This window comes from Stegodyphus dumicola, chromosome 1, assembly GCF_044657685.1.
Source record: "Stegodyphus dumicola isolate Sdum_Otavi_A_Nest chromosome 1, ASM4465768v1".
Classification (NCBI taxonomy): domain Eukaryota; kingdom Metazoa; phylum Arthropoda; class Arachnida; order Araneae; family Eresidae; genus Stegodyphus; species Stegodyphus dumicola.
The window spans coordinates 240782477-240807722 of NC_140768.1; the positions used below are offsets into that span (position 1 = coordinate 240782477).

Below are 25246 nucleotides of genomic sequence, written 5' to 3' on the forward strand. Positions count from 1 at the left end.
ACGAGGTTGTGTGTGATGCCGAGCAGTAATGTAACTTTATTTATGTGCAATGTTTAACATATTGTTAGTGTATTTTAAATTTGTATTGTTGTTTTAATTGTTAATTATATTTAAGACGTCATTTTTCATTTAAATTGTATTTTTAATTTTTTGGCTTTGATATGTTTATAAGGCTTTCCGACATACGACATGTATATCGATAGCCCGACGATCTACTCAACAGTAGCAAATTGTTAACTTTAACTCTTGAAGTAACGTTTACCTCATATTTTAATACGTAGTGTTTGGAATCGTAATTGCACTTGATAATATGAGTTCATTGATAATATGTGTGTGTGTGCGTATGTGAAGCATTGCTTAGTATTCCAAGTTTGTAGTATTTATTTTATTATATTATTTTCTTTCAATAAATTTCTTTCAATTTATTTTATTTTATTATATTATTTTCTTTTTTTCTGAGAAATTAGATTTCTTTATTTATTAATGCTTAGAATTCTAGCATGCCTACACAGAATATGGCTTGATTTAGGAATTTTAGAAACTGATATGAAAGCTGTGTAATGATGTTCATATGCAATAAAAAATATTCTTCTTTTTTTATTAATGTAAAGTTTAAAATTTTTAGAAATAATGAAAATTGTTTAATTATTGGTATGGAAGGAATTATGTCGTTACGTAGCAAGAAGGTAATTTGTAAAAATGATAAAATTGAAATGTTCCACAATATGAATTTAAATTAAAAAAATTATTTTATGTGTATAGAAATAATAATAATAATTTAATAAAAATCTTTAAAATATTGAAGCTCTACAATTATTAGAGACTGCGAGTGCAACGTTGTTTATCGTTTTAATAATTGGTAGAATTCGCTCACTGTAGGTAATTTTAAATATAAACAATTTATTATACTTATTATCAGTAACGCCTAAGCTTAAATGTTATAAATGTAAATTAAAAGTAAAGAATTTGGTATTAATTTACAATAATAAACAATTTATTATTATTATTTTTAAGAGAAAATAGAAAGTACACGTAGTGTAAACTGATATTCGCCAAAAGATCTTTAACTGGTAAAGCAAAATTATTTATTGAAAGTGAAACGACAATTAATTCGTGGAATGCACTTAAGGCTTTATTAGTAAATGAATATGGTGGTTAGTATAACTCTGCTCAGTTACATGATTTATTATCAAAACGTAAAATGCAGGAAAAAGAATCCCTATATGAATATTTTTTGGTAATTAAAAATATGTGTTCTAAAGGTAATATTGAAAACGCCGCTTTATTTGAATATGTTAGTAAAGGTATAAACGATTCTGCATTTAATAAAGCTATTCTTTATGGTTGTAAAACTTTGGCAGAATTTCAGGAAAAACTGAAGATACAGTCAAAAGTCGTTAATCCGGACTCGTCGGGACTTCGGCGATTCCGGATTATCCATTTTTCCGGATTATAGATCATCAGTTTAAATCTCGTAAGATGGCATGCAGAAATTCTAAAATTAAAAATATGAAAACGTAATTTATGAAATAAAGAACAATTAAGATCTAAAGGGTATCAAAATTTGCAAAAAGAAAAGCTTAATATTTATTTGTTTACTTTATGAAACATTTCTTTCAATGTAAGTTGTTTAAGTTTTGCTTCGTTTCATGTGATAATACTTTCTCTTTAATTCTATTAAACAGACATAATTTCTTGTTCAGTTACAAAGTTCCGCTGTTCAAGTCCTATAATTGCTGTGTCTAGAACACCGATTAATTTGTCAATCGAAATTTTTTCGTTTTCAATAACCTCTGTCACTTTCTTCGCTATCGAAAGCGAATTATAATGACGAGGAACTTGTTTTAAATCATATCAAAGACGGAGCATATCGAGATGAAATACTACATTTGGTAAGGAATTATAAGCCAAATAAAATAAAAACATCTGCGCTGAAGATAAGGATAGTGTTGACAGATCAACTTCCAATTCATTACGCGCCCGCCGCGGCGATCCCCCCCCGCCGAGCAGCGTGAAATTGATAAACAGATTTCGGATTTCAAAACATACTTTCGCTTTAGATCCTTTACATATTAACAAATATATATCGGAAATTCTATTTGATATAATCGAAAGTTTAAGCTTACTTTTATAAAATTGCTCTTACAGTCTGCAAAAAATAATAAGCCGGATCCAATTCGAAAATTAAGGAACCACGCAATCCAACATTAACTGAAATAGATAATTAGATAATTTTAGCTTATACGTCCATTATACATAAAACGCGCACGCGAAAACGTATTCTGCACTTGCGCACACTCATATGCGCAGTCGTAAAAGGTCTTACGCGCACGCGTAAATGCCTATGCGCATGTGTCAACGCGGCGCATGCGCAGAAAGTTTTTAGTTTTGAGGTCCGGATTATAGATCATTCCGAATTATGGGTGTCCGAATTAACGACTTTTGACTGTATATGAAAAAATTAAATTAGATAAAGATAAAAATAAATCCGTTAAGCCTAATTCTAAAACCAGAAGCGACCATTTTGAAAGTAAAATAAAAACAAATATTCGTTGCTATAACTGCGGAGATCTTGGTCACGCGGAGAATTTTTGCAAAAATAAGAGCAAAGGAAAAAAATGCTTTTGTTGTAATTTATTTGGTTACGTAGCCGCAAAATGTATAAAAAATAAGACAAATATAAAAGACCTTGCCAGAGTGAATCATATATTTGCAATGAAGCAGTTGTATGATATGCATAAAATTATATCGATAGATAATGTAAAAGCTCTCATTGATACAGGAAGTGATATAAATATATTATCAAAAAATATTTATAAAGTAATTGGTTCACCTAATACTAATTCTTCCGATTTGATTCTAGTAGGCTTTGGTAACAATAAAGTAAAACCCATTGTTTATTTTAAAGGTTCCATACGAATTGATGATTACGAAATTAAATCAAATATTTATGTTGTGCCTCAAGGAACAATGAAAGAAAATGCTGTTATTGGAAACGAATTGCTTTCGCAAATGGAAATTATTATAAACAAGAGCGGAATATCTATGAAAGTAGTAGAAGATGAAACTGAATCGAATTTAATGTATATAAGTGTTGATCAAGAAAAGAGATTAGATAATTGTTCGGATATTAATAAAGCATGTACGTCCAAAGTAAAACACTTAAATGAAAGCTATATTCCCAATAAAACTGAAAACCCTATAGAAGAAACAGATGCTGCTTTAGATGAATTAAAGGAAGAAGAGAATTCAGGAAGAAAAAAATGATGTTAAACATGGAAAAGGTAATTTGCAAAATGTAGAGGAAAGGAAGAAGAAAACATCCACCTAAGAAAGTTCAGGAAATCAAAGAGAGTAATAGAAAAATTAATGATTCCCCAAAACCCACTTCATGACCAAAAAGTTCTAGAAAAAGAAAGAATTCAGGATATGAGAAATTAGTTGAATATAATGCTGGTGAAACAGAAATATCAATAGCAAAAAAGAGTAAACAGCAAGAGAAACTTCCAGCTAAAGAACTGGATCCTGGTATGTTTGAAAACTTAAAGGAAGACAAGCCAAAGGAAAATCTACTAATAGTAAAATGCATATTATTTTAAAAGATGACCAACCTATTTCTTCGAGACCCAGACGTTTACCAATTATAAGCAAAGAACAACTAAAGCAGGAAAAAAACTATTTTGCAAATGGATTTGGATGCTCCTGAACAACAAGTTAGATCTTTGGAAAGAAAAGTTTCCGTATCAGAACAGACTGTAGAAATATTACAGAAACAACTATCAGAAGCAAAGAATGAAGTAGAAGCTGCAAAATTTCAGATGAGAATCAAAGATAAAATCCTGTCTGAGAAAGAAAAAGGAAGTTCAACATGTTAACATGAAAATGCAAGAAATGCTAGCTTTAGGAGAAGATCGCATGAGAAAAATGATGAAGAAGAGATTATCTGACAAACAAGCAGAATTGGAAAGAAACAAGTGTATTTCTGAAGAAAAATTTCGTCAGTTGCGAGAAATTCTTAATGCTGATGATTGGGAACATAATGGAGACCTATGTGTTGCTGCTGCTGTTCCAATACCATCTACTGTGACTTCAAGTTACAAATCAACTAAATCTAAGTCAAGGTTACATATAAGGCGTAAATCTTTCCTTGAAGAACCTTCTGTTCCCAAAGGAAGATTTTCTAAAGCAATATCAGCTGTTAATTTTATATCTGGAGTAAGCAAACAGAATGCTTCTAATTTTCAAGCAGATACTGATTATACTTGTGTGGAAAAGTAAACATTAAAGAAACAATTGATGCAAAAATTCAAAATAGTTTTGAAACTTGCCGAGGAGAGCTTCGAAAAGATACAAAGAAACAAATATTTAAGGTAGAGGAACGAAATAGGAGAACACATAAAACATATAACCTTCGAAAACGTTCTCCAAAATGTTATAAAATTAATGATTTAGTAGCTATCAAAAGAACGCAATTTGAACCAAACTTTAAGATAAAATCAAAGTATTTAGGCTCGTCTAAGATTGTCAAAATAAAGAATAATGACTCCTATGACGTTGTAAAAGAAGATCATGAAGGACCCATTAAAACAACTGCATGCGCTGAATACATAAAACCATGGACTCAAGCAGAAGATGTATAAAATAATACTGATTATGAGGTTTTAACCAGGAGTGATACAACTGATCACCGAACTGTGATGTTTCACCTAATAATGACTTTTATTTCAGTTAATGTTATTTTAAGGTGAAATGAACTTTTCCAGAAATGTGAAAGATTGAAGATACTTTTCGATTGAGATGAAATTTCTGAAAAATAGAAGGGACTGTTGACGAGGTTATTGTTGCAAAGATGAAGGACAATTAAGATGTTTCCTTTCAATTTTGTCCTTAGCACACAATCTTCCCCTCTCCCTTCGTATTTCTTTTCAGGTTTCGACTTATTGATGATGATGGTCCTTTTACCGAAGACAACGAAAATGTAAGATGACCAATGATTTATGTTTTCAAGAGTATAATAATGTCGTCGAGGTCGACGCATAGCAGGGAGGCCGAATGTGGGATTTTAAATCCATAGCTTAATATTTTTCCTCGCTCGCTGTCTAAATTTTAGCTGTTGACTGACGAGTGAAATTGATAGAACTCTCGCCACTTTGTTTTATGAGATGTTGTTTTATAGATGTAAGATGATATAGATGCTGTATTAATAGATAAACGATGTTATAGATTTTGTATTAATAGATGAACTATATTATAGATGTATTAATGTTTTATTAAATGTGTTTTGTTTGAATATGAATTGTGATTTCGAAACTAAAGAACCCATATATATATATATATATATATATATATACACCATGGAGGTAAAAAAGGAAGGAGTGGCCAACCGGCACTAGAAGTGAAGCACTGCTTCGAAGCTTCGGTCACCAGATGGGGTGTTCTTTGTTTACATTCAGAAGCTCGCTTGACAGTGTTCTGATAGTATTTCGACTCACGACAGTTCCATAGAAATCGAAAAAGTACACTTTCACATAAAAGAAACATTCATAGTGTGATAGATAATAGCAATTTGTATAGTTTAGTGACATTTACGCAAAAATCATATCTTGTGTTATTTTTCGATAACTAACAACAGCGATTTTGATTACGAATTTGTTTTATAAAATTCTAAGCTGTTGAACTACAAAAATATAAATTTTAACAAAAATGTTATGCTTAAAGAATGAAAAATACCTTACGGTACCTTTAAAATTGTATACGTCTTTCGATACCTGTGAAGTTCCTTCCCCTGATGATAGACGAAGAACGGAAGTGACTTACCCCGGAAAAAAAAACCGGTCAAGGCAGGCTGGTGGGGGGAAGAAAGACTGGACGGAGAGGGCACTGGGAGACTGGACGGAGAGGGCACTGGGGCATTACCTAGGATAGAACCGGCGAGCATGCCGTGTAAGAATGTAGAGAAAAGAAATATGTTTTAATTTCTTTTGCGCGCCTTGTATGTATATATTGTATATAGTTTATTTTACAGTGTACTCGTTGTATGGTGTATTCATATTGCAGTTTGTGTAATAAATTAGTGAAGAAAATGTCAAAGCGGACAAGTGTTATTTTCCCACTATGGTAAGTTTACACAGAAGAACCCACCTCGTGTTTGAACGAGCGCGAAGCTTGACAAATGGCGCAGTCGACAGGATAGTGGGAAAAAAGAAATCACCAAAAATACGAAGGAAGTAAGATCGTAAAAAGTGATTTGAGTGAACGTGGTTTAAATGAAGGAAATAAGTCACGAAAGCAAGGAAGATGACAAAAGATGGTCATGAAAGACGGAAAGTGGCACGCGTAAGCCTACACGTGCAAATAAACGAAAGGGTGTATGAAACCTCGTCGTGTGAAAAGTGATCATCAGTATTATTATTAATTGATATTATTAATTGAATGATGATATTATTAATTGAAATGTTCGTGCAGTGTTGAAACAGTGGCTGGTAAAAGTGATCATCCGTATTACCGTGGTGATATTATTAATTGAAATGTTCGTGCAGTGTTGAAACAGTGGATGGTAAAAGTGATCATCAGTATTACCGTGGTGATATTATTAAGTGAAGTGTTATGCAGCGCGATGAGGAAATTGTACAGAATTGAGTACAACTCGTCATTTTCTACTATCGGGATCAAAGGTAAGTCCCTCTTAATTTCTTGGGAAGCACAATATATAAATGAAGAGAGCTCCCTCCCTATAATTACTATAGTAACGGAGAAAATTAAAATTGTGTTAATGTCAGTTAATAACATGATGAGAATGCCAGGCGTTAAAGCCAGTAGACACTTAGAAAGTATATTTTATATGCAAATAAGGAATTATGATTAATTTTGTTATTAAGGAGATAATGTATGCTAAATGAATGTTAAAATAGTTCAAAAATATGTCAGCAGTAATTTCGAAACATTTAATTGTGTGCTCATGTTACTAATTAAGGTAGAAATTATCTATTTTTGTTGTTGCCGTGTTTTGGCAAAATGTTTTAGACATTAAAGTTAATAGGTTGATTAAAAATTAATTAGTTTAATGGTTGAAGAACAATAAGTAAATGTTTATTTCATTTCCAGAATATGTAAAGTATTACGGCGTAAGGCCAAAGTATTCAGAACTATTTTTTTGTACTAATTCAAAAGCTAATATAATTTTTGGTATTTATGTGTTAACAATATATGGTGAAATATATGTTAATAGTAATATATGTTAATAGTAATATGAGAAAGGTATTCATGATTGTGTTCACTAATGATAATGTTTGCTAAATGAATAATGGTAGTATTCAGTAGTAGTGAAATATGTATGCTTGCCTGTAAAATTAAGTGTTATTTATGTGTTGTATGGGTAAAGCTGTAAAAAGAAATACCAGAAATTAATATGGGTCCTAAAAGGAGAAACAGGGTGTCAGAAGAATCTGATGAAATTATTAAGAACATGCAGGCTCAAATTAAGTTAAAGGAAATGGAGCTGCAGCTAGAAAGGTGTAATTTAGAGGCAGATGCGGCTAAAGACCGATTAAAAGAGATGGAATTTCGGGAAAGACAATTAGAGGGAGAACACGAGATAAAAATTAAAGAATTAGAAATTCAGAGTAGGAAAATAGATAAAGGAGGAAATAAATCGGGCTCAGAGGATGAAGGGGTTTCAGATGCTGAGAGCAAGGGACATGATTTCTTGAAACATTTAAAAATAATGAAAGGAGTTATGATTGACCCGCCATCTAAAGCTGAGGAATGGCCGTTCTTTTTCCATCATGCGGAAATGATGTTTAATCTCTATAAAATTCCTGAAGGGGAAAAACATAAGGGGAAAATTATTTTGCAGAGTTTAAAAACTAAAGTTAAAAGTTTGATTTCAACTCTGGGTGAAAGGGATTTGGATAATTATATTAAGATTAAAGATACAGTATTAAAAGAATTCCAGATTACCCCATTGCAACATAAAAAGAATTTAGAAAAATGTGTGAAAAGATATGAGGAAACGTATACTCAGCACATAGCGAGGGTTGAGGCAGCACTTGATTTCTACTTAGAATCCAGAAAAGTTAAGACTTTTGATAAATTAAGAGAACTATTGATTGTCGATCAAGTAAAAGATCAATTACCCGCAAATGTTAAGGCGCACATACTGTTAAAAGAGGTAGAAAACTGGTTATCTCCGTCAGAGCTTGCAAATGATTTGGATAATTACGTTGCAGCAATGCCTAGAAATTACAATACGAGTGCTCAGGAAGTAAATAAAGTGGGACCAAAACAGGAACCGATAAGACAAGGGGAAAAATTAGGACAACCAAATAAGAGTAAGGGGAATTTCAGTTCTGATTACAGGGTTGATAAGGAGAAGTATAAAGGGGCAAAAACTTTAGAACCTCAAGGAATGATGCAGGCAAATAAGAAAGTTCTAAAATGTTTTCAGTGTCAGGGTGAAGGACACATAAAGCGTTTTTGTCCAGCGATAAACCTGATAGCGAAACCCAAGAGAGGAAGCGAAAAAGAGGATACGGATAAGGTGGAAGCAAAGGGATTAAATAAAATATGCGTAGGGTTGAAGTTAGCTAACTATGCAGAAGAAATTCCGTTAACTAGGGCAAGTGGGGCATTACCTAGGATAGAACTGCAGATAGGCAACGCTAGATTCAAAGGAGTGATTGATAGCGGAGCAGAAGTTACTGTAATCCGGAAATCGGTAGTTCCACAGAAATATTTGGAGTCTGGAGGGAAGATATGGTTACAACCCGCCGTGGGACCCCAGGTAGAAGCCCAATTAGTTACAGTACCTATCAGTATCTGGTCAGGAGAAGAGGAGGTACAGCCTTATGTAAACGTTCATGCAGCAGTAGTGCATAATTTGAACGAGGAAGCGCTGGTGACACCTCGAGATTTTAGACTTCTCAGGGAACAAGGAAATATTTATTGGGGAGAAGATAAGGAAGAAAAACTAGTATTGGGAGTTGGTCAGGTATCGAGTAACTTGGACGGAAAGGAATCGACAGAAAAAGCCAGTCACGAGGTCGAAGGTGAAACGGAAATAGCTTGTACTACGCCGTTGGTAAGGAAAGATGAGGGGGAAGTAGAAGTGGGAGGCAGTGAACAAGTGTCAGCTGATAACCCACCCTTATCGCAAACTCAACGTTTTAGACAGGAGCAAGCGGAATGTATTTTTCTGAAAAGCGCGTTCATGGATGCACGTAATAACAAGAATGGGTATTGGCTGGAGTCAGGAATTTTGTACCATACGGGAAGTGTCAGTGGGCAGCGATGTAGTCAGTTAGTTGTTCCTCAAAGCCGCAGGAAAGAAATTGTGAAGTTGGCTCACGGAAGCTTACAAGGGGGGCACTTCGCAGCAAAGAAGACGGCGGAAAGGATTAAAATGTCGTTTTGGTGGGAAGGATTGTCAAGGGAGGTGCGGAAGTGGTGTGAAGCTTGCAAGGAATGCCAGCTACGAAGGAAAGTTAAAGTGAAGGATAGGGCTCCAATTACAGCAGTAGGGAGGCCAGAACTTCCATTTCAAGTGGTTAATGCGGACGTTTTAGGGCCGATTGAACCGAAATCTTCAAGAGGGCACCAGTATGTGTTATGTGTTGTTGATGAACATAGCAGATGGCCGGAGGCAATTCCACTAAAGGCGATAACAGCGAAAGCTACATGTGACGCTTTCATTGATATTTTCATGCGAACAGGAGTTCCGAGAATGATAGCCATGGATAACGGAACGAACTTTAAGGCTAAGCTAACACAAGAATTTTTAACTAGGTTAGGGGCCTCGCCAAAATTTCTACGCCAAGGTATCCGCAGTCAAACGGGCTAGTGGAAAGGTGGATAGGAACAATGAAGTCAATGTTGCATCACGCGATAAATACTCAAGGAAGAAACTGGGATAAGCAGTTACCATATTTGTTATGGGCTTATAGGGAGATACCGAATTCAACTACCGGAGTCTCACCATTTTTGCTGATGTATGGTCGGGTGCCAGTGGGACCACTGGCGATACTTAAATCAAGTTGGGTAGATGAGACGGTATTACCACAAGGAGTTGGGGAATCAGTTACTGAATATTTAATTTCTCTTCGAAATAGGTTACAGGAGGCAGAGAATCGCTAAAGAAAATTCGGAAGCTAAACAGCAGAAATATGTTCATCATCATAATTTGAGGTCTAAGGAAAATGAATTCGAGATAGGAGATGAGGTAGTAGTACTGATACCAACGTCAACAAATAAACTTTGCTCGAAATGGACAGGACCTGGAGAAATAGTTACGAAAAAGTCTCCACATTCATATTTGGTAAAATTGCCAGATGAATCTGTTAGACATTTGCATCAAAATAAGTTACGGAAATATATACAGCCTATAAATGCAGTAGGGATAATCTATGAGGCTGACACAGAATTTGGGGAGGTGCAGCACGGGCCTATTCAAAGAAACCCTAAAGTAGACAAACTTTTAGATAGGATCTGTGTTTCAGAGGAATGGAAACATTTAGATAGGTCACAAAGGGATCAGTTGAGCAGATTAATCAAATCTTTCCATGTAGTATTTGACGGGGAGATTAAATGTGCGAAGGTAGGATCCCACAGTATCAGGTTAAAAACGGGAGTTGAAAGAAAGCAACCTCATGTTTATAAGGTACCTGAGGCGTTGAAGCCACAAGTGGAAAAGCAGATTGCTGATTTGTTAGAAAGAGGTTTAATTGAACCTTCCACAGCAGAGATTGCTTACCCTATTGTGTGTGTAGCGAAACGGGACGGAAGCGTACGTTTATGTTGTGATTATCGAGGGCTTAATGCGGAAAGTCAGATTGTCCCATTTCCTATGCGAAACGCAGAAGAGCTTCGATATAAGGCAGGGGCAGCACGTTATTTGTCTACGCTAGATATTCTTATGGGGTATTGGGAAATCCCTATGGAGAAGAAAAGTAGACATCTGACGAGTTTTGTTTCTCCGAAGGGTCAGTATCAGTGGAAAGTGATGCCGTTCGGTTTGTCAGGTGCTGCCGCAACTTTCCAAAGAGTTATGAATCAAGCTCTTAGACCAAGTAGTGATTATGCTGAAAGTTTCATCGATGATATAATTGTCTATTCGGATTCGGCGGAAAGTCAGATTGTCCCATTTCCTATGCAAAACGCAGAAGAGCTTCGATATAAGGCAGGGGCAGCACGTTATTTGTCTACGCTAGATATTCTTATGGGGTATTGGGAAATCCCTATGGAGAAGGAAAGTAGACATCTGACGAGTTTTGTTTCTCCGAAGGGTCAGTATCAGTGGAAAGTGATGCCGTTCAGTTTGTCAGGTGCTGCCGCAACTTTCCAAAGAGTTATGAATCAAGCTCTTAGACCAAGTAGTGATTATGCTGAAAGTTTCATCGATGATATAATTGTCTATTCGTCAACGTGGGAAGAACATCTTAAACATTTAAGAGCCGTACTCAGTACTTTACAGACATTGAACTTTACGGCTAATTTAGAGAAATGCTCTTTTGGCAAGTCGGAGGTAAAGTATTTAGGTCACATAGTAGGCTCAGGCAGACATGGCCCAGATCCAGAGAAATTGCAGGTCATTAAAAATTTGAAGCCACCTAGAACCAAAAAGGCATTAAGATCAGTTTTGGGGTTATATAATTAGTAGTATCGAGAGTATGTTCCGAATTATGCAAAATTAGCTAGGCCGTTAACTGATCTCACGAGAAAATCTACACCTAATGACAGTACCTTGGGGGTCTGAAGCCGAGAAGGCATTCAAAGAATTAAAGGATGCATTGTGCGCGGCATCGTCTTTATATACGCCGGATATACGGAAACCTTTTGAAATTAACACAGAGGCTTCACTAATAGGTATTGGAGCGTGTTTACTTCAACGAGATGAGTATGGGAAAGCTAGACCGATAACATTTGCTAGCCAGATATTAACTAGCGCTCAGTCTAAATGGAGCGCTATAGAAAGAGAGGCGTATGCAATTATTTGGGCTCTCGACAAGTTCGAAACTTGGACATACAGAAATAAAATTTTGTTGCATACAGACCATAACCCATTAAAGTACTTAACCGAAGGGATACCCCGGAATGCTAGATTACAGAGATGGGCATTAGCTCTATCCCGCTTCCAAGTCACTGTAATGCATAAACCAGGAGCTAAAAACTCCGATGCAGACGCATTGTCGAGGATCCCTCACGAATGTATAAGTGATCAATAATCTGAACTAAATTGGAAAAAAAAAGAAACTAATGTTGGTACCATATATTTTTTTTGTGTGTGTGTTTGTTTATTATTGTAACACTAGAAAGGATAATGTTCAATGCTAGTATGGCAAAAAGTATATAGATATTGTAATTTTCATTTATTATTATTATTTTTTTTGTATTATTGTGGTTACTCTAGAAAAGATTGTGTTATAAGGGTACATTAGTAAACGAATTATTCCTTACAGAAGTGCTAGTGAGTTGATATTGCAAAGTTTTGTTTGTATCGCTATAGAAATTTTGACATGTGCATTTTTTATGTTTATGTGTTTTAAGTGTTCTTTTTTGTGTTAGTGTTTATAACTGTAGCATGACCCTTTTTTTTTTCCTCTCTGATTTTACTGTGATTCCTTGTGCTGTGTCCCGGAAAAGAGGGACTACCTGGTAAGTGCCAAAATAATATGGGTTTCAAATTTTTCGACTCAGTCGTAAATATTTACAAACCAGAGGGGAGGTGTGAAGTTCCTTCCCCTGATGATAGACGAAGAACGGAAGTGACTTACCCCGGAAAAAAAAACCGGTCGAGGCAGGCTGGTGGGGGGAAGAAAGACTGGACGGAGAGGGCACTGGGAGTTGGACCGGCGAGCATGCCGTGTAAGAACGTAGAGAAAAGAAATATGTTTTAATTTCTTTTGCGCGCCTTGTATATATATATTGTATATAGTTTATTTTACAGTGTACTCGTTGTATGGTGTATTCATAGTGCAGTTTGTGTAATAAATTAGTGAAGAAAATGTCAAAGCGGACAAGTGTTATTTTCCCACTATGGTAAGTTTACACAGAAGAACCCACCTCGTGTTTGAACGAGCGCGAGGCTTGACAATACCCTTGATAGCGTATTCGCTACTTTTAATTTATGTTCCAAACGCCAAAATGTTGTCAATAAAATATACTTTTTTTCACATCCATATATTATCGTAACATGTACCTTTCAAAATTTTTTAGAGGAGAGGCTTTACTGTTGCTCATTTTAAACTCATCATTTTAATTTTATATATCTGAAAAATAATCCCTTTGGGCTTACACGTTTTACTTATTTGGGTTAATTAAAAATAAAATATAGTGAATGCACAGAAATTAAAGATTTTCACATGCCGGAAATGAAAAATATGAAATATGTATGGGTATTTATGCATGTGCTTGCAAAAAGCATGTATCTGCCTTTTACAAAATACATAAATATTCATTAAATTATTTATAAATGTATTTGAAATGAAAAATTTATTCATTTATAAACTGTGAAGAAATCTAATTATTAAATGTATCTAATTTATAATGATTATAAATGTTATCTAAATATATAATAACCTTAATATTGAATTGTAAACATAAATTGAAATCCTGTTGACAAGTACGTTATAAAACTATTTAAGCAAGAATTGTTCACACTGGAAAGCAATCTGCTAAAAGGCATTGTAAAGCAAATGCTATGAGATGCGCACTTGAGAAAGTAATAAAGAGTTTTGGCATATGTATTGTTGAAATTAATGGTAAAAAAAATCTGGTAAGTATAATTAAAAGAATTACTCCCCATTTTATAATAACTCAGTTACAAGTTTTAAATAATACTTTAAAAAATCCTTATTTTATTCCCTTTCAGAAATGTTCAGAGAAAGTTAAGTACTATTTAAAGTATTTCGCTAATTTCTAATAATTCTCTAATTTAAAATGAACCGAATAGAGCATTAATTATAAACTGTCTTATATTTTTCGATTTAAAAGATGTCTCAGAAGCCAAAAAATCATGTCATATTTAAGAAAGTATTTTAGGAAGAAGCTCTATAAATAGAAAAGAAATAATGCATAATTTTAATAATAATAATACAATAAACTTTGATCTTTATTTTTGTACCTTAACCGAATAAAATCGAATTACCTTAAATTTTTTTTCTAATGTAATTAACGAAAAACTTGTGAAAATATTTCATTCAAATTAAACCATTCTGAGAAAACTGTTCTGCGAAAAGTATAGCATTTAATTCCATTCAGAATGAAATGTTGTTTAAAAATATGTTGTTTTCATATACTTAGGACTCTGAAGTGTTGTAGAAAAAGAAAATATATACATTTATATGTATATTTACGACGTAATTACAAAATATTTACATCCGATCGCGTCAAAACCCATTGAACTTAATGGTAAATGACCCAATGTTTTGGTCACCACGTAGGGATCGCCGGTGCTTCAGAGCAGGGTACGGGAGAAACCTGTTTAGGGATAATACTTTTGGTGCGGCCGATTGCAGCCAAAAAGGGAGGTGTACATCTGCATGTTAAAGCAGTCCCACATACAAAATTTCAACGTCCTGAGTTTATTCGTTTTTGAGTTAGGCGAGATACATTCGTACGTATAGGCGCCACGAAAAAATCTCTTCTGAATCAGTTTTATAGTTCGTTTAGGGAAAAAGAGCTCTTTATTCTGTCCTTACGTGCATTCTGTCCTTTATTCCATAACGCAAAAACATTATTAAATTGCATTCGAAAGCGGTAAAAATGGGTATTTTCGTTGAAATACGATACTCGAAATTTTTCGCGATCACAGTACTTCCTTTTTATTTCGTACAAGGAAATGAAACGGATAAACTGAATCAAGTGTTATTCAGATCAAGTAATATCATACTATGTTCTTAACAGATTTAAAATTTGTTCTGCTAAGTGTTTATCTTGTACTTAATTTTGCTGTAAGTGAAGCTGTATAATCAGTAATTTACAGAAAAAAGTCTTAACAAATTAAAAAACTGAATTTATTCACTATTTTTATATTATTAAATTTCTGCTAAAAATTTAAAAAAGCTGCAGCATTAAAAAATAGTGGGAATATAAATTTGACTATGAAAGTGGATGATTTGAAAAAAAGTAGCTGAAAAGTAAATTAGTGAATTAATTCTGATGCGTTGTATAATTTAGTGTAGTAATGATAAACTTGAGATGTAGGACTGCATATACATGTGCCTCAATAACTTCTGTTGTCATGACAGCCCAGAATTAAAGAGAAGCTCATTCCTTTGTGTGACTCTTCCCCGACCCGATCCTTGTTGACAGAGTTAACAGGAAATAGTCTTGACATCACTATGTTGCATCTGCTAACTTCGCCTGTTTAACACTAGCAATGTGGACATCCCAAATTAATTTTAATCATATACAGGGTGTCCCGTAAATGTTGCGACAAAATTCTGGCGGAAGTAGAGCACATTGTAAGGATTAAGAATTGCATAGGAAGCCCTGCCCAGGAACGCCATTGTACGCCGCCAGAGGGTGTTATACGGGAGAGTGCAAGTGGAAAGTGAGGATTGCCTCGTTCGAACGGTAGGCACCATACGAAGAGCATGGATCGCTATACGAATGGAGAACTTGTGAACATGTGGTTTCAACATGATGGAGCGCCTTCTCATTTTGGACTGGATGTTTTTGAACAGATGTAGCCATTTGAACAGATCATTCCCGCATCCATGGATTGGGCGTGGTGGACCGGTTCCCTGGCCCTCGCGCTCACCGGATTTATCGAGCCTTGATTTCTGTGTGGGGAGCATCATTTCTGTGTGGGGAGCGCGTGAGAGTCTGTATCGGAAATTCTAAAGATATGCTCGTTTTAAAACTATTTTGCGATATTGCTGTTGCACTGGATCTTATGGTTTAAGTGCGAGGAACATGATATTTAATAAAGAAAGGTAACACACAAAATGTTAAAAAACGCCCCTTTGGACGTAATTTAAAATCTGAAACTTTTCAGATTTTTCTTTTTCTTTTTTTTTTTTTTTTTAAAGTCCAAAGGGCCTTTGTCCCTGAAGAACTATTGTTTTCGTTTTGCGATTTTGCGTCGGACTCCTATAAACGTCGGTTCACTTTTCAAACTGTTGCCACAAAATGTTAGAGTCCTGCATTATATTTGAAGAAATTAAATAATGAAAAATCTGCATAAATGATTGTCTATTTCTCGCATTGTGATAAAACAATGGTACATAGAGCCATCGAATTTTGAATGACGAAATCCTACTGCGAATATGGGCATCTGAAATCCCAAATTTGGAATTTGTTTTATTATAGATTTTATATTTTGTAAAACTTTAACGAATTTTTGATTTACAAACTCAATGCTTTAAAAGCGAGAAATGGCAACGTTATATAGAAAAAAAATACTTTTATCTCCAGCTCGCGAGACTGTGTATATCGGAAATTCTAAAGATATGCTTAATTTAACATTATTTTGCGATATTGCTCTTGAACTGAATTTTATGGTTTAAGTGCAAAGAACATGATATTTAATAAATAAAGGTAACTCTCAAAACGATAAAAAAACACTCCTTTGGACGTAATTTAAAATCTGAAACATTTCAGATTTTTTTTTTTTTTTTTTTTTTTTTTTTTTTACGTTATATTCATTAAGAAAGCGAACGTAACTCTTCGGAAAATCTGGAAATAGAGCTAATTAATTTACGCTGTGATATAAATCTTATTGAAAGATTTTAAGATACAGATTTGATTAACTTATATTAGTACTTGTCAAAAGATAAATATCTTAGGTTACGAATTTTTGTAATAAGAATACTCGCTTTGAGAACATTTACATGAGAATTTTTTTTTTTCATAGTTAAAAATTGTAAGTCTAGGAAAAGAACCATTTTGCCGATGAGTATCTACAATTTGTGATGATACTTTTTAGTAATTTTCCTCCAAGATTACAAACTTCATGAAAATCGAAAGTCATAAGGTGGTTTAGCTGAAAGGTGTATGAAAAAACAAAGATGTTTACAGTACATATTTTTTGTGTTTTGCGTCATAGAAAAGTGTAATAAATAAAAGAAAGAGAAATAGGTTGTCATTATTTATTCTCAAGTTTTTGTCCCTTTGAGTAAGCTTTCGTATATTTCTTTTTAGTTTAAATTAGAAGTAAGTTACTTAGTAGTTCAGTATATTACAATTAGCTGAATAAACGCCAATCTGAAAATTTTAATGTTTAGCTGTCTGTTCAAACAACTGTTTAAATTCCAGACTGTGACCAACAGAACTTTCTTGTAGCTGCCAACGTTTAGATTTCAGGCATAGAAGAACGCAAGTATATAAATAGAAATTTGATATTTTTCTTTGCGTTATTTTTATTCTTATGTTTTTACAAGTGTTTAGTAAAAAGATTTTTATTTAATGAACAATTTTTTTTTGTTTAAAAAAATTCTGCTTTCCTTTTTTTTTTTTTTTTTTTAAAAAAAAAAGCCCAGAAGACCTATTAATTTCATTTTGGCATTTTGTGGCGTTTCATTTTTCAAATTGTTGCCACCAAATATTTTCGCCCTACATTATATTTAAAGAAACTAAATAATGAAGAATCTGCATAAATGTTGGTATGTTTCTCGCATTGTCATAAAACAACGGTCCCTAGAGCCATCAAATTTTGAACAACGCACATCTCCACCCGAATATGGGCATCTGGAAGCCAAATTTTGGAATTTGTTTTATTAGCTACTTCATATTTTGTAAAGAAAAAATAAAAGCTATAAAAGCCGTACATACTGGACAAATAATACAACCTACAAAGGCGATGTGATTAAAATTTCACCTCCCATTCGATTAATGGAACAAAGACATCAGTACTTTAAATAGCATAATGGTGGGCAATAACTGCTGATAGACACCTCAGCATTTAAAGAAAATGATATGCACTTGACATATATCTAGCCATGTTATTTCGTTACATTGCCATCAAGTGTAGCGGCCGATGGTGCTGGCTGTGCGGATTGTTTGTCAGTTATCGACCAGACGTGTTCCGAAAGGTGACATATCGGGAGACAGCAGAGTGAACTGGGGACCAATAAAAAGCTAAACATTGCGTATCACATGCAGTCATGTATTGTCTCATTGGAATTTGGCCGCTGCAACCCTTGAAAGTAAAGGAGGACAACAGGTTTTAAAGCTTAAAAAATCTGTTAAGTGTGGGAGCAATATATCATACATTAGGCCTATGCAAGATTAAAAATGGTACCCTCAAGACATAACACTAGGTGACGGATCGATATGGTAATGCGGAATGCAAGGTCATGATATCTGCGACTGCTATGTTCGTTATGTCATTCGTTGCCAGTGTTCGGTATTTGACGCGCTATTGCAGTCACATACACTTGTCATATATTGTCGACGGTAATCTCAGTAATGAATGCCTTGCAAAGATTCCTCTTCTGTGCAGATAATTGCCGAATGAGTATGTACTGATATAGGTGACGGTGGTATAGACTCTTACATCAGTATTATTAATTATTCTTAATATTGCTGTGTGATCCATTACTGCCATATGCAGAGCATGCCTGTCTTCTCATTCGGTAGTGTGACAAGGCTGGTGCAATCATTCCCACTGGTTGGTCCATCCCTCTTGAAATAACCTTTTCTGTATTTGCATCACTGTGGCTTGATTTTATCCAGTATGAGCACTGATTTCTCAGAAAGAGTATGCATTTTCTATAAGGTACAATTCTTTCGTTTTCAAACTCAACTAACTTGATTGACTCCTATTTTTATAATGAGGTGTATTAAAGCTTCTATAGAAAAGAACAATGGGAAAGCACACAATTCCAGTATTTAAAACAATCGATTATTTTTTCTTTTTATGGCGCATCCAGCTGGCATTGTTGAGGAACTTGATTCGCATGCGCACAGCACTGGTAATCATTTGCATATGCTGTTAACTTATGCAAATTTCAAACCTATTGGGTGCTTCCCTCATGGTGCTGCATTTTGGATGGCCACAATGTAAAACGTGGAAGTCGATAACTTTTTTCTTCCAGGATTTGCTCAGCTTGGTTTGTGCTCCTCTCTAGTTGCTTTTTAAGTGAAGGAAAATGTAAAAAATTATCGAAATGTTCCATACAGTGGATAAATAGTTAGCACGTCCAGTTAGATTGGAAGATCTATGTTTTGAATTCTGACGACGATATAGTTGATTTTTCATATTTCCTAGCTCCTGAAACTTAATAGTCTCTAGAAATATACTTGATTGAGAGGATACTTTCTTTCTTGTCTTTGTACTAAAGAAATATGAAGTCAATTCAAAGAATGTACTTCATACCGTTCCTCTTCAAGATATAAGCATTATTTTGTGACTCGGGGATTTTTCATGCTATAGCATTGTCCTAAAGAGTTTTAAAGTACTGCTTTTACTGTCTGTCTAAGTAAAACTGCATCATCTTTTTCAGTTGTTTTTAACTATTCGTTATTTCATTCCTATTCATTTCTTTATTTTTTGACCTAAGGGTTTTCACACTACATTCTCTATGTACTATTTTAAAAATCAGCTTTACTAAGTAATATTGTATCATAATTTTCAGTAGTTGCACCTCTGTCTGTCTCTCTTTTTTTTTCTTGAATAAAACTGATAACTGCTATTATTTTAATCGTATTAATTATCCACAGTTACTGTTTGCTTGTATTCACGTATATATTTATTTAAATCTAGGCTCATGCTTTTTTTTTCTGTCGTCAAAATCCACAGTAATCGTGAGCTCAATGGGCAAGTAGCGTTCCTGTGCTCTGCGATAATCACATAAACCAATCTTAACTAGTAGCTGAAATTTACAGCGCAGTTTAATATACAATCTTTGATCGATAACTATGGTGAAGTATTACTTTCATGATTTATTTGCAGGAAAAGTGGTACATGTATGCAGGAATGCAGTTTCTTGTCCTTCAAAATAATTGCTGCCTTGGTTATGCACTTCCAAGAACACGTGTAGGGGATCCTTTTTTTAAAATAAGGCAGCCTGTGGAATGCAGTTCAGTCCAGTGTTTACATTGCGTTCGATGTCAGAATTTCGAAAACCATTGTCCTTTTAAGTGTTTCTTCAAGCGAGGGAAAAGAAAATATTAGGCAAGGGCCAGATCTGGTGAGTAGGGGTAATGGAGTACAGCAAGATTTATTGGAAGCGGCTGCACGGTTATGGCGGTATGAGGATGTGCATTATCGGACATCAGACACCAGGATCCGTTTTCGATATGAGAGCACATACGACTGTTATTCTTCAAGAGGCAATCTAAGATGCTTGCGTAAGTGGCCGCATTCAAAATCGTGCCTTCTGTCAGGTATTTTTTATGAATGATTCTTCTAGCATCAAAAAAGATAATCAGCATTTCTTTGATAAGCGACTTCTCACGCCTAACCATTTTGGATTTTTGTAATGGGCTGCACCACTGCATGCTTTGCCTTTTCGATTGTGGGTCGTACCTTAGACACCACAAGTCATCGCTCTTAACGATCCATTAAGGGAAGGGGAAGCCATTATCAACTTTGTCGATAAAGTCTTATCCTGCCTTGCTTTTGATCAGGAGATGAGTCGTGTGACACTACTAAGCGCGCACACAGCTCATGTTCCATAACTTTTCGGTTACATTTGAATAAGCAGACACGTACGAGACTCCTGTAATCTTCACCAATAATCAAACTGTCAGTGAACGATCTTCGATCAAGATTTGGTGGGTTTTCTCGATGTTTTCATTCGTTGCATGATTCACGTGTCTACCTAGGCGGACCATCACTGAAGCGCTTATATCTCTTGCACACTTTTTCGATAAAACACTGTTTCCATATACCTGCTGCAACATGTCACGACATTCAATTGGCGGTTTTCTAAGTTTGAGACGGAATTTCAAGTTCTTACGTTGCTCAATTTCACCCGTAAAATCCTTGGCTGTACTACACCTTACTTCTACAGCGCGTACACACAAACTATACGTCAAGCGACCACATGGCTTTGTGAAAGGTGAATGACGGACTTCTGGCTTCATTGACGGGACCGTCAACCAGTAGCCATGCTGCATGCCAGAAATTAATTCACCGTATTTATTGATACCATTATATAAATGAAACGCAAGAATATAATTTCTGAGTTGCGAAAATATGCCAATTCTAAAATCAGTTATGCAAAAAATAAGATTAAACAATAAAGCTGAGATATGAATCAAATTTGCCATTTTATTCACATTAGTTTACACAGTGTTTTATGCTTAGTACAGCATTGGTATATTTTACACTTTCAAATTGAATAAATAATTTTGGACAATATTTCTTCCTTTAAAAAATTTGGTTGAGAATTCAAGATATTTTTTATATGTTTAGTTTGAGATGTATGAAGTTTTATTTATTACACTCGTCAATAAAAATTGATCCCCTCATTTATTAAAATATAAAATAATTTTATTATGAATGTTTTAATGCTAGTGATTAATAATTTTACTTAATGATTATGTTTCATTTCAGTATACTCCAACCTGTATTTTGACAAGTGGAACACTTGCAAAGGATTATGAGAGTATTCCTTTCCCTTGTAAATGCAAATGTCAGTGTCAACCACTCACATGTTCATGTATCGTTGATTCAAACATATTTTATGCAAATGGTTTACTGCCAGAGTATTGCCTTGAGACCACAACTAAGCCAATAATAGAATGTTCCAGTCTCTGCGCATGCAATCAGAGTTGTCCAAATCGAATAATTCAACAAGGAATAAAATTCTCTCTGCAAGTTTTCATGACTAAATCAAAAGGATTTGGTGTGAGAACATTAGAATTCATACCCAAATTGTCATATGTTTGTGAATATGCTGGAGAAATTATTGATTCTTCAGAAATGAAACACAGAATGAACAATAGATTCTGTGATGAATCTAATTATATATATGTTTTAAAAGAGCATACATCTGAGTCCAGATTATGTACAATAATTGACCCCACTGAAGTTGGAAATGTGGGAAGATATCTGAACCATTCATGTAATCCAAATTTAGTTTCTGTTCCTATTCGGGCCAATAGTATGATTCCTAGAATTTGTTTCTTTGCCAAAGGAGATATTTTGCCTCTACAAGAACTGACGTATAATTATTCTGGAGAATTTGATGAAAAAGAAAGCAGTTTTAGTTCTACTAAGGTAAATGCTTCCACAGATGCTAGACAAAGGTGTTATTGTTGCTCTCCTAGCTGTACTGGTTTCTTACCATATGATAACAACTGGTTGTCTTGACACATAGAATGATGTATGCTAGTATGAAGTGAAATTTTTAATAAAGTGATTTTATTGGCAAAAGTGTTTTGAAGATTAATGTACAGTGAATTTTGCCCTGAAATGAACTACGTCCATCGTTCTAGACGACTTAATCTTTTGTAGAGGTGATAGTTTTAAAAAACAAAACTATCGGTTTAACCCTTTGTTGCATCATGTCCACTCTAATGAAGAAAAGTTTAAATTTGTTTATTCTTCTGTAAATGCCTTAACAGATTCCATTTCTGTGCTTATTCATTCTACATTATTAGAACTTTCAACTGTCGATCATAGATGGCTGTATAGCATCACTAAGTAAAACATTGCTATTTGGAAAATGGCTGCTATTTCTGTTTACAAGTTAGTACAATTTCTCATAGTAAACATTATATAACATTGCTTACATTTTCTTATACTGCCATTTTTTTATTCATAATTAATAATTTTAGACATTTTATTTTAAATTTCAGTTTGAGAAAATTGTGGAGTAGGTAGATAAAGATCTACCGAAAAGAGTGAATTGAAACCCAAATGTACTGCTTATTAAGCTAAAACACCACTGGAAATGTTTATGTTTGGCAAGGAATTTCTAGAACATTTGACTCCAATAGGTACAGGTTAAAAAATCGTAGCAAAATGAATTAAATCACAATCGACGAAATAAAGATATTTTGGGGGATCTATATGTACATGTCAGTTGTAGATTTACCATTTAGAAGATGGTAATAATCACTGCAAACAAGGCAGGAAATGATTTCAAATGCAATGACCGTAAATCGTTAGGAAGAGATTTGTATGCATGTACGTATATGCATGCTGTCCACTGTAGTGAACGTCGGCCCACCAGCGGCCGAGCGGTAAAGTCGCTGAACACTGGTAGTTCGGTCCGTGGTTCGAATCCCGCGAACGGGCTGGCTGCATGGGCGTTTTCGTGGTTTTCCCCATGTATAACATGTATACGAGCCAGTTTCCCTTAGAAAGTCCTCCACTAAGGCATTCCCCCCTTAGGCAGATAGCCCTCGAGGCTTCGCCATAATCACACACACACACTGTAGCGAACAAATTAGCAATTATTTAAAACGAAGTTTGAATAAAATTAATTTTTTTATTATTAATAAGGTTATTTTAAGTAGAAAAAATACAAACATTTTCGCTTAACTTCTCTAGCTTATTTGTATGCAACAAAGGGTTAATACCGTTCAAGACAGAAGAGAAAGCTGTCAAAGTAAAACAGAATTAGACGAGAAACACTCCATAGTAAAAGAAAATTAGGCAAAGCAACAACCTTGTGTTTGGCGTAGATTTTATCAATAAGACTATCAATTTCGAGAGCAAAACAGGTACATCTTCATCGGGAATCTGAAAAGAAATCTGAAAGACATTTAGACAATTCTATATTACCAAGCTATTGCAGGTGCAACGTTGTCGGTTTCTTTAATTAAGTCCAAGGGCACATGACATAATGAATTCATGAAATGGAAAACATCTCGGATGAGAAACGGAGAAAGGAAAAGTGAGAGGGGTACCAAAAGGAAAAAGGCCAAAGGCATCTAGCAGGTGAACGGAACTTGAGAAGATGAAGAAAATCCGAACGGATCCTTCACAATTCAGAGAAACGACAAATGCAAAACATGGTTCAAAATGCTATACAACAACAACAAAAGTTCAATACTACTATAAAACTACACAAATTCAACCCATACAACAGAAAATCAATACACAACGACAACATCACACTAACAATCCAAACAACTTAGAGTACACCACTGCCTTTATCAGATAAAATGAAAGCAATTACCGCCTGCAATTGAGGAGCAAGAGAAGAAGCGGAAGTCTCATCCCATGAAGGTGTGAGCAGCAAGTGGTCTTATGCTGCGGTCTTCATTGAGTATTTCGTAGTTGAAGACTTGGGAATAGTTCACATAGTCGCATTGGACAGCTTTAGAGAAGAATTTCTCATTTGTTCTTTTAATAAATTCTGTGATGGTTTCAAGCGTAAGATATGTATGAAGAAGTTAATTTCGGATGAGAAAGTCAGCATCAGTGATAATACGAAGAAATTTATTCTGCACTATTTGAAGTTGATGTAATTGATTAGGAGAGGCAGCTGGAGATGCATAACAAAGACTAGGTCGGATACAAGTAGTATAAATATGTCTCTTGGTTCTTAGGCTAAGGTTAGAAAATTTTACAATTACTGGAAGAAATCTGCACATATTCCTATTGCTTTATTTTTAACATTCTTGATATGATTGGTCCAAGTGAGGTTATGGTTAAGAATCACTCCTAGGTATTTGGCTTTTGTAACTAAGGGAACAGGCTCTTGAAAAAGGAAAAGTTCTTTAAACTTAATGCGTTTTTTGTTGAAGGATTAAAAGCTGAGACTTACTGGCGTTAATTTTAACTCTCCAATTGGTGCACCAGTTCTCTACAGTGTAAAGAAAATCTTGCATTTTATCAATTGCATGATTAGCGTTGATAGACTTGATGGCTATCGCCGTATCATCGGCGTAGCATGCAACAAGAGAGTAGTTGTCAAGTCCAGAATGAGGAAAGTCTGAGATATAAAATAGGTAAAAAACCGGTCCGAGGATGCTTCCTTGTGGGACACTAGATCCTATAGGTCTCAGAGGTTTCATTGCCTAGTGAGACGAAGAACTTGCGATGTTGCAAAAAAGGAATAAATCAGAATTAATTCTGTAGGCAATCCAAGGTTGATGATCTTGAAAACAAGCCCCTCATGCCAGACGCGGTCAAATGCTTTTGCCACGTCCAGCATAAGGAGCGCTACACTTTGCTTGTTATGAAAAGCAGAACCGATGAATTTCACAATCCTGACCAGTTGACGAGTGGTGCTGAGATTTTTACGAAAACCATATTGATCATTAGGCAGAAGATGCATATAAGGTTCTAATCTTTTGAGGATGAGACGTTCATAAATTTTCCCGAGGTTCGATAATAAGCTGATTG

The 25246-nt window shown here is 34.8% G+C and overlaps 1 protein-coding gene across 2 annotated transcripts in view; it reads left to right on the forward strand.

Moving 5' to 3' along the window:
• Nucleotides 1-22321, forward strand: part of LOC118197157 (histone-lysine N-methyltransferase SETMAR) — a 51785-nt gene extending 29464 nt beyond the window's left edge. Inside the window, exon 2 of one of the 2 annotated variants that reach the window (XR_015043991.1) lies at nt 21500-21637. Coding sequence is in view for 1 of the 2 variants with exons in the window: in XM_085826781.1 (XP_085682907.1) it covers nt 21500-22258 (759 nt within the window). In the remaining variant the exon portion in view is untranslated. Of the gene's footprint in view, nt 1-21499 lie in introns of both variants that reach the window. The other variant, XM_085826781.1, reaches the window with a different exon arrangement.
• Nucleotides 22322-25246: the final 2925 nt, after the last annotated feature.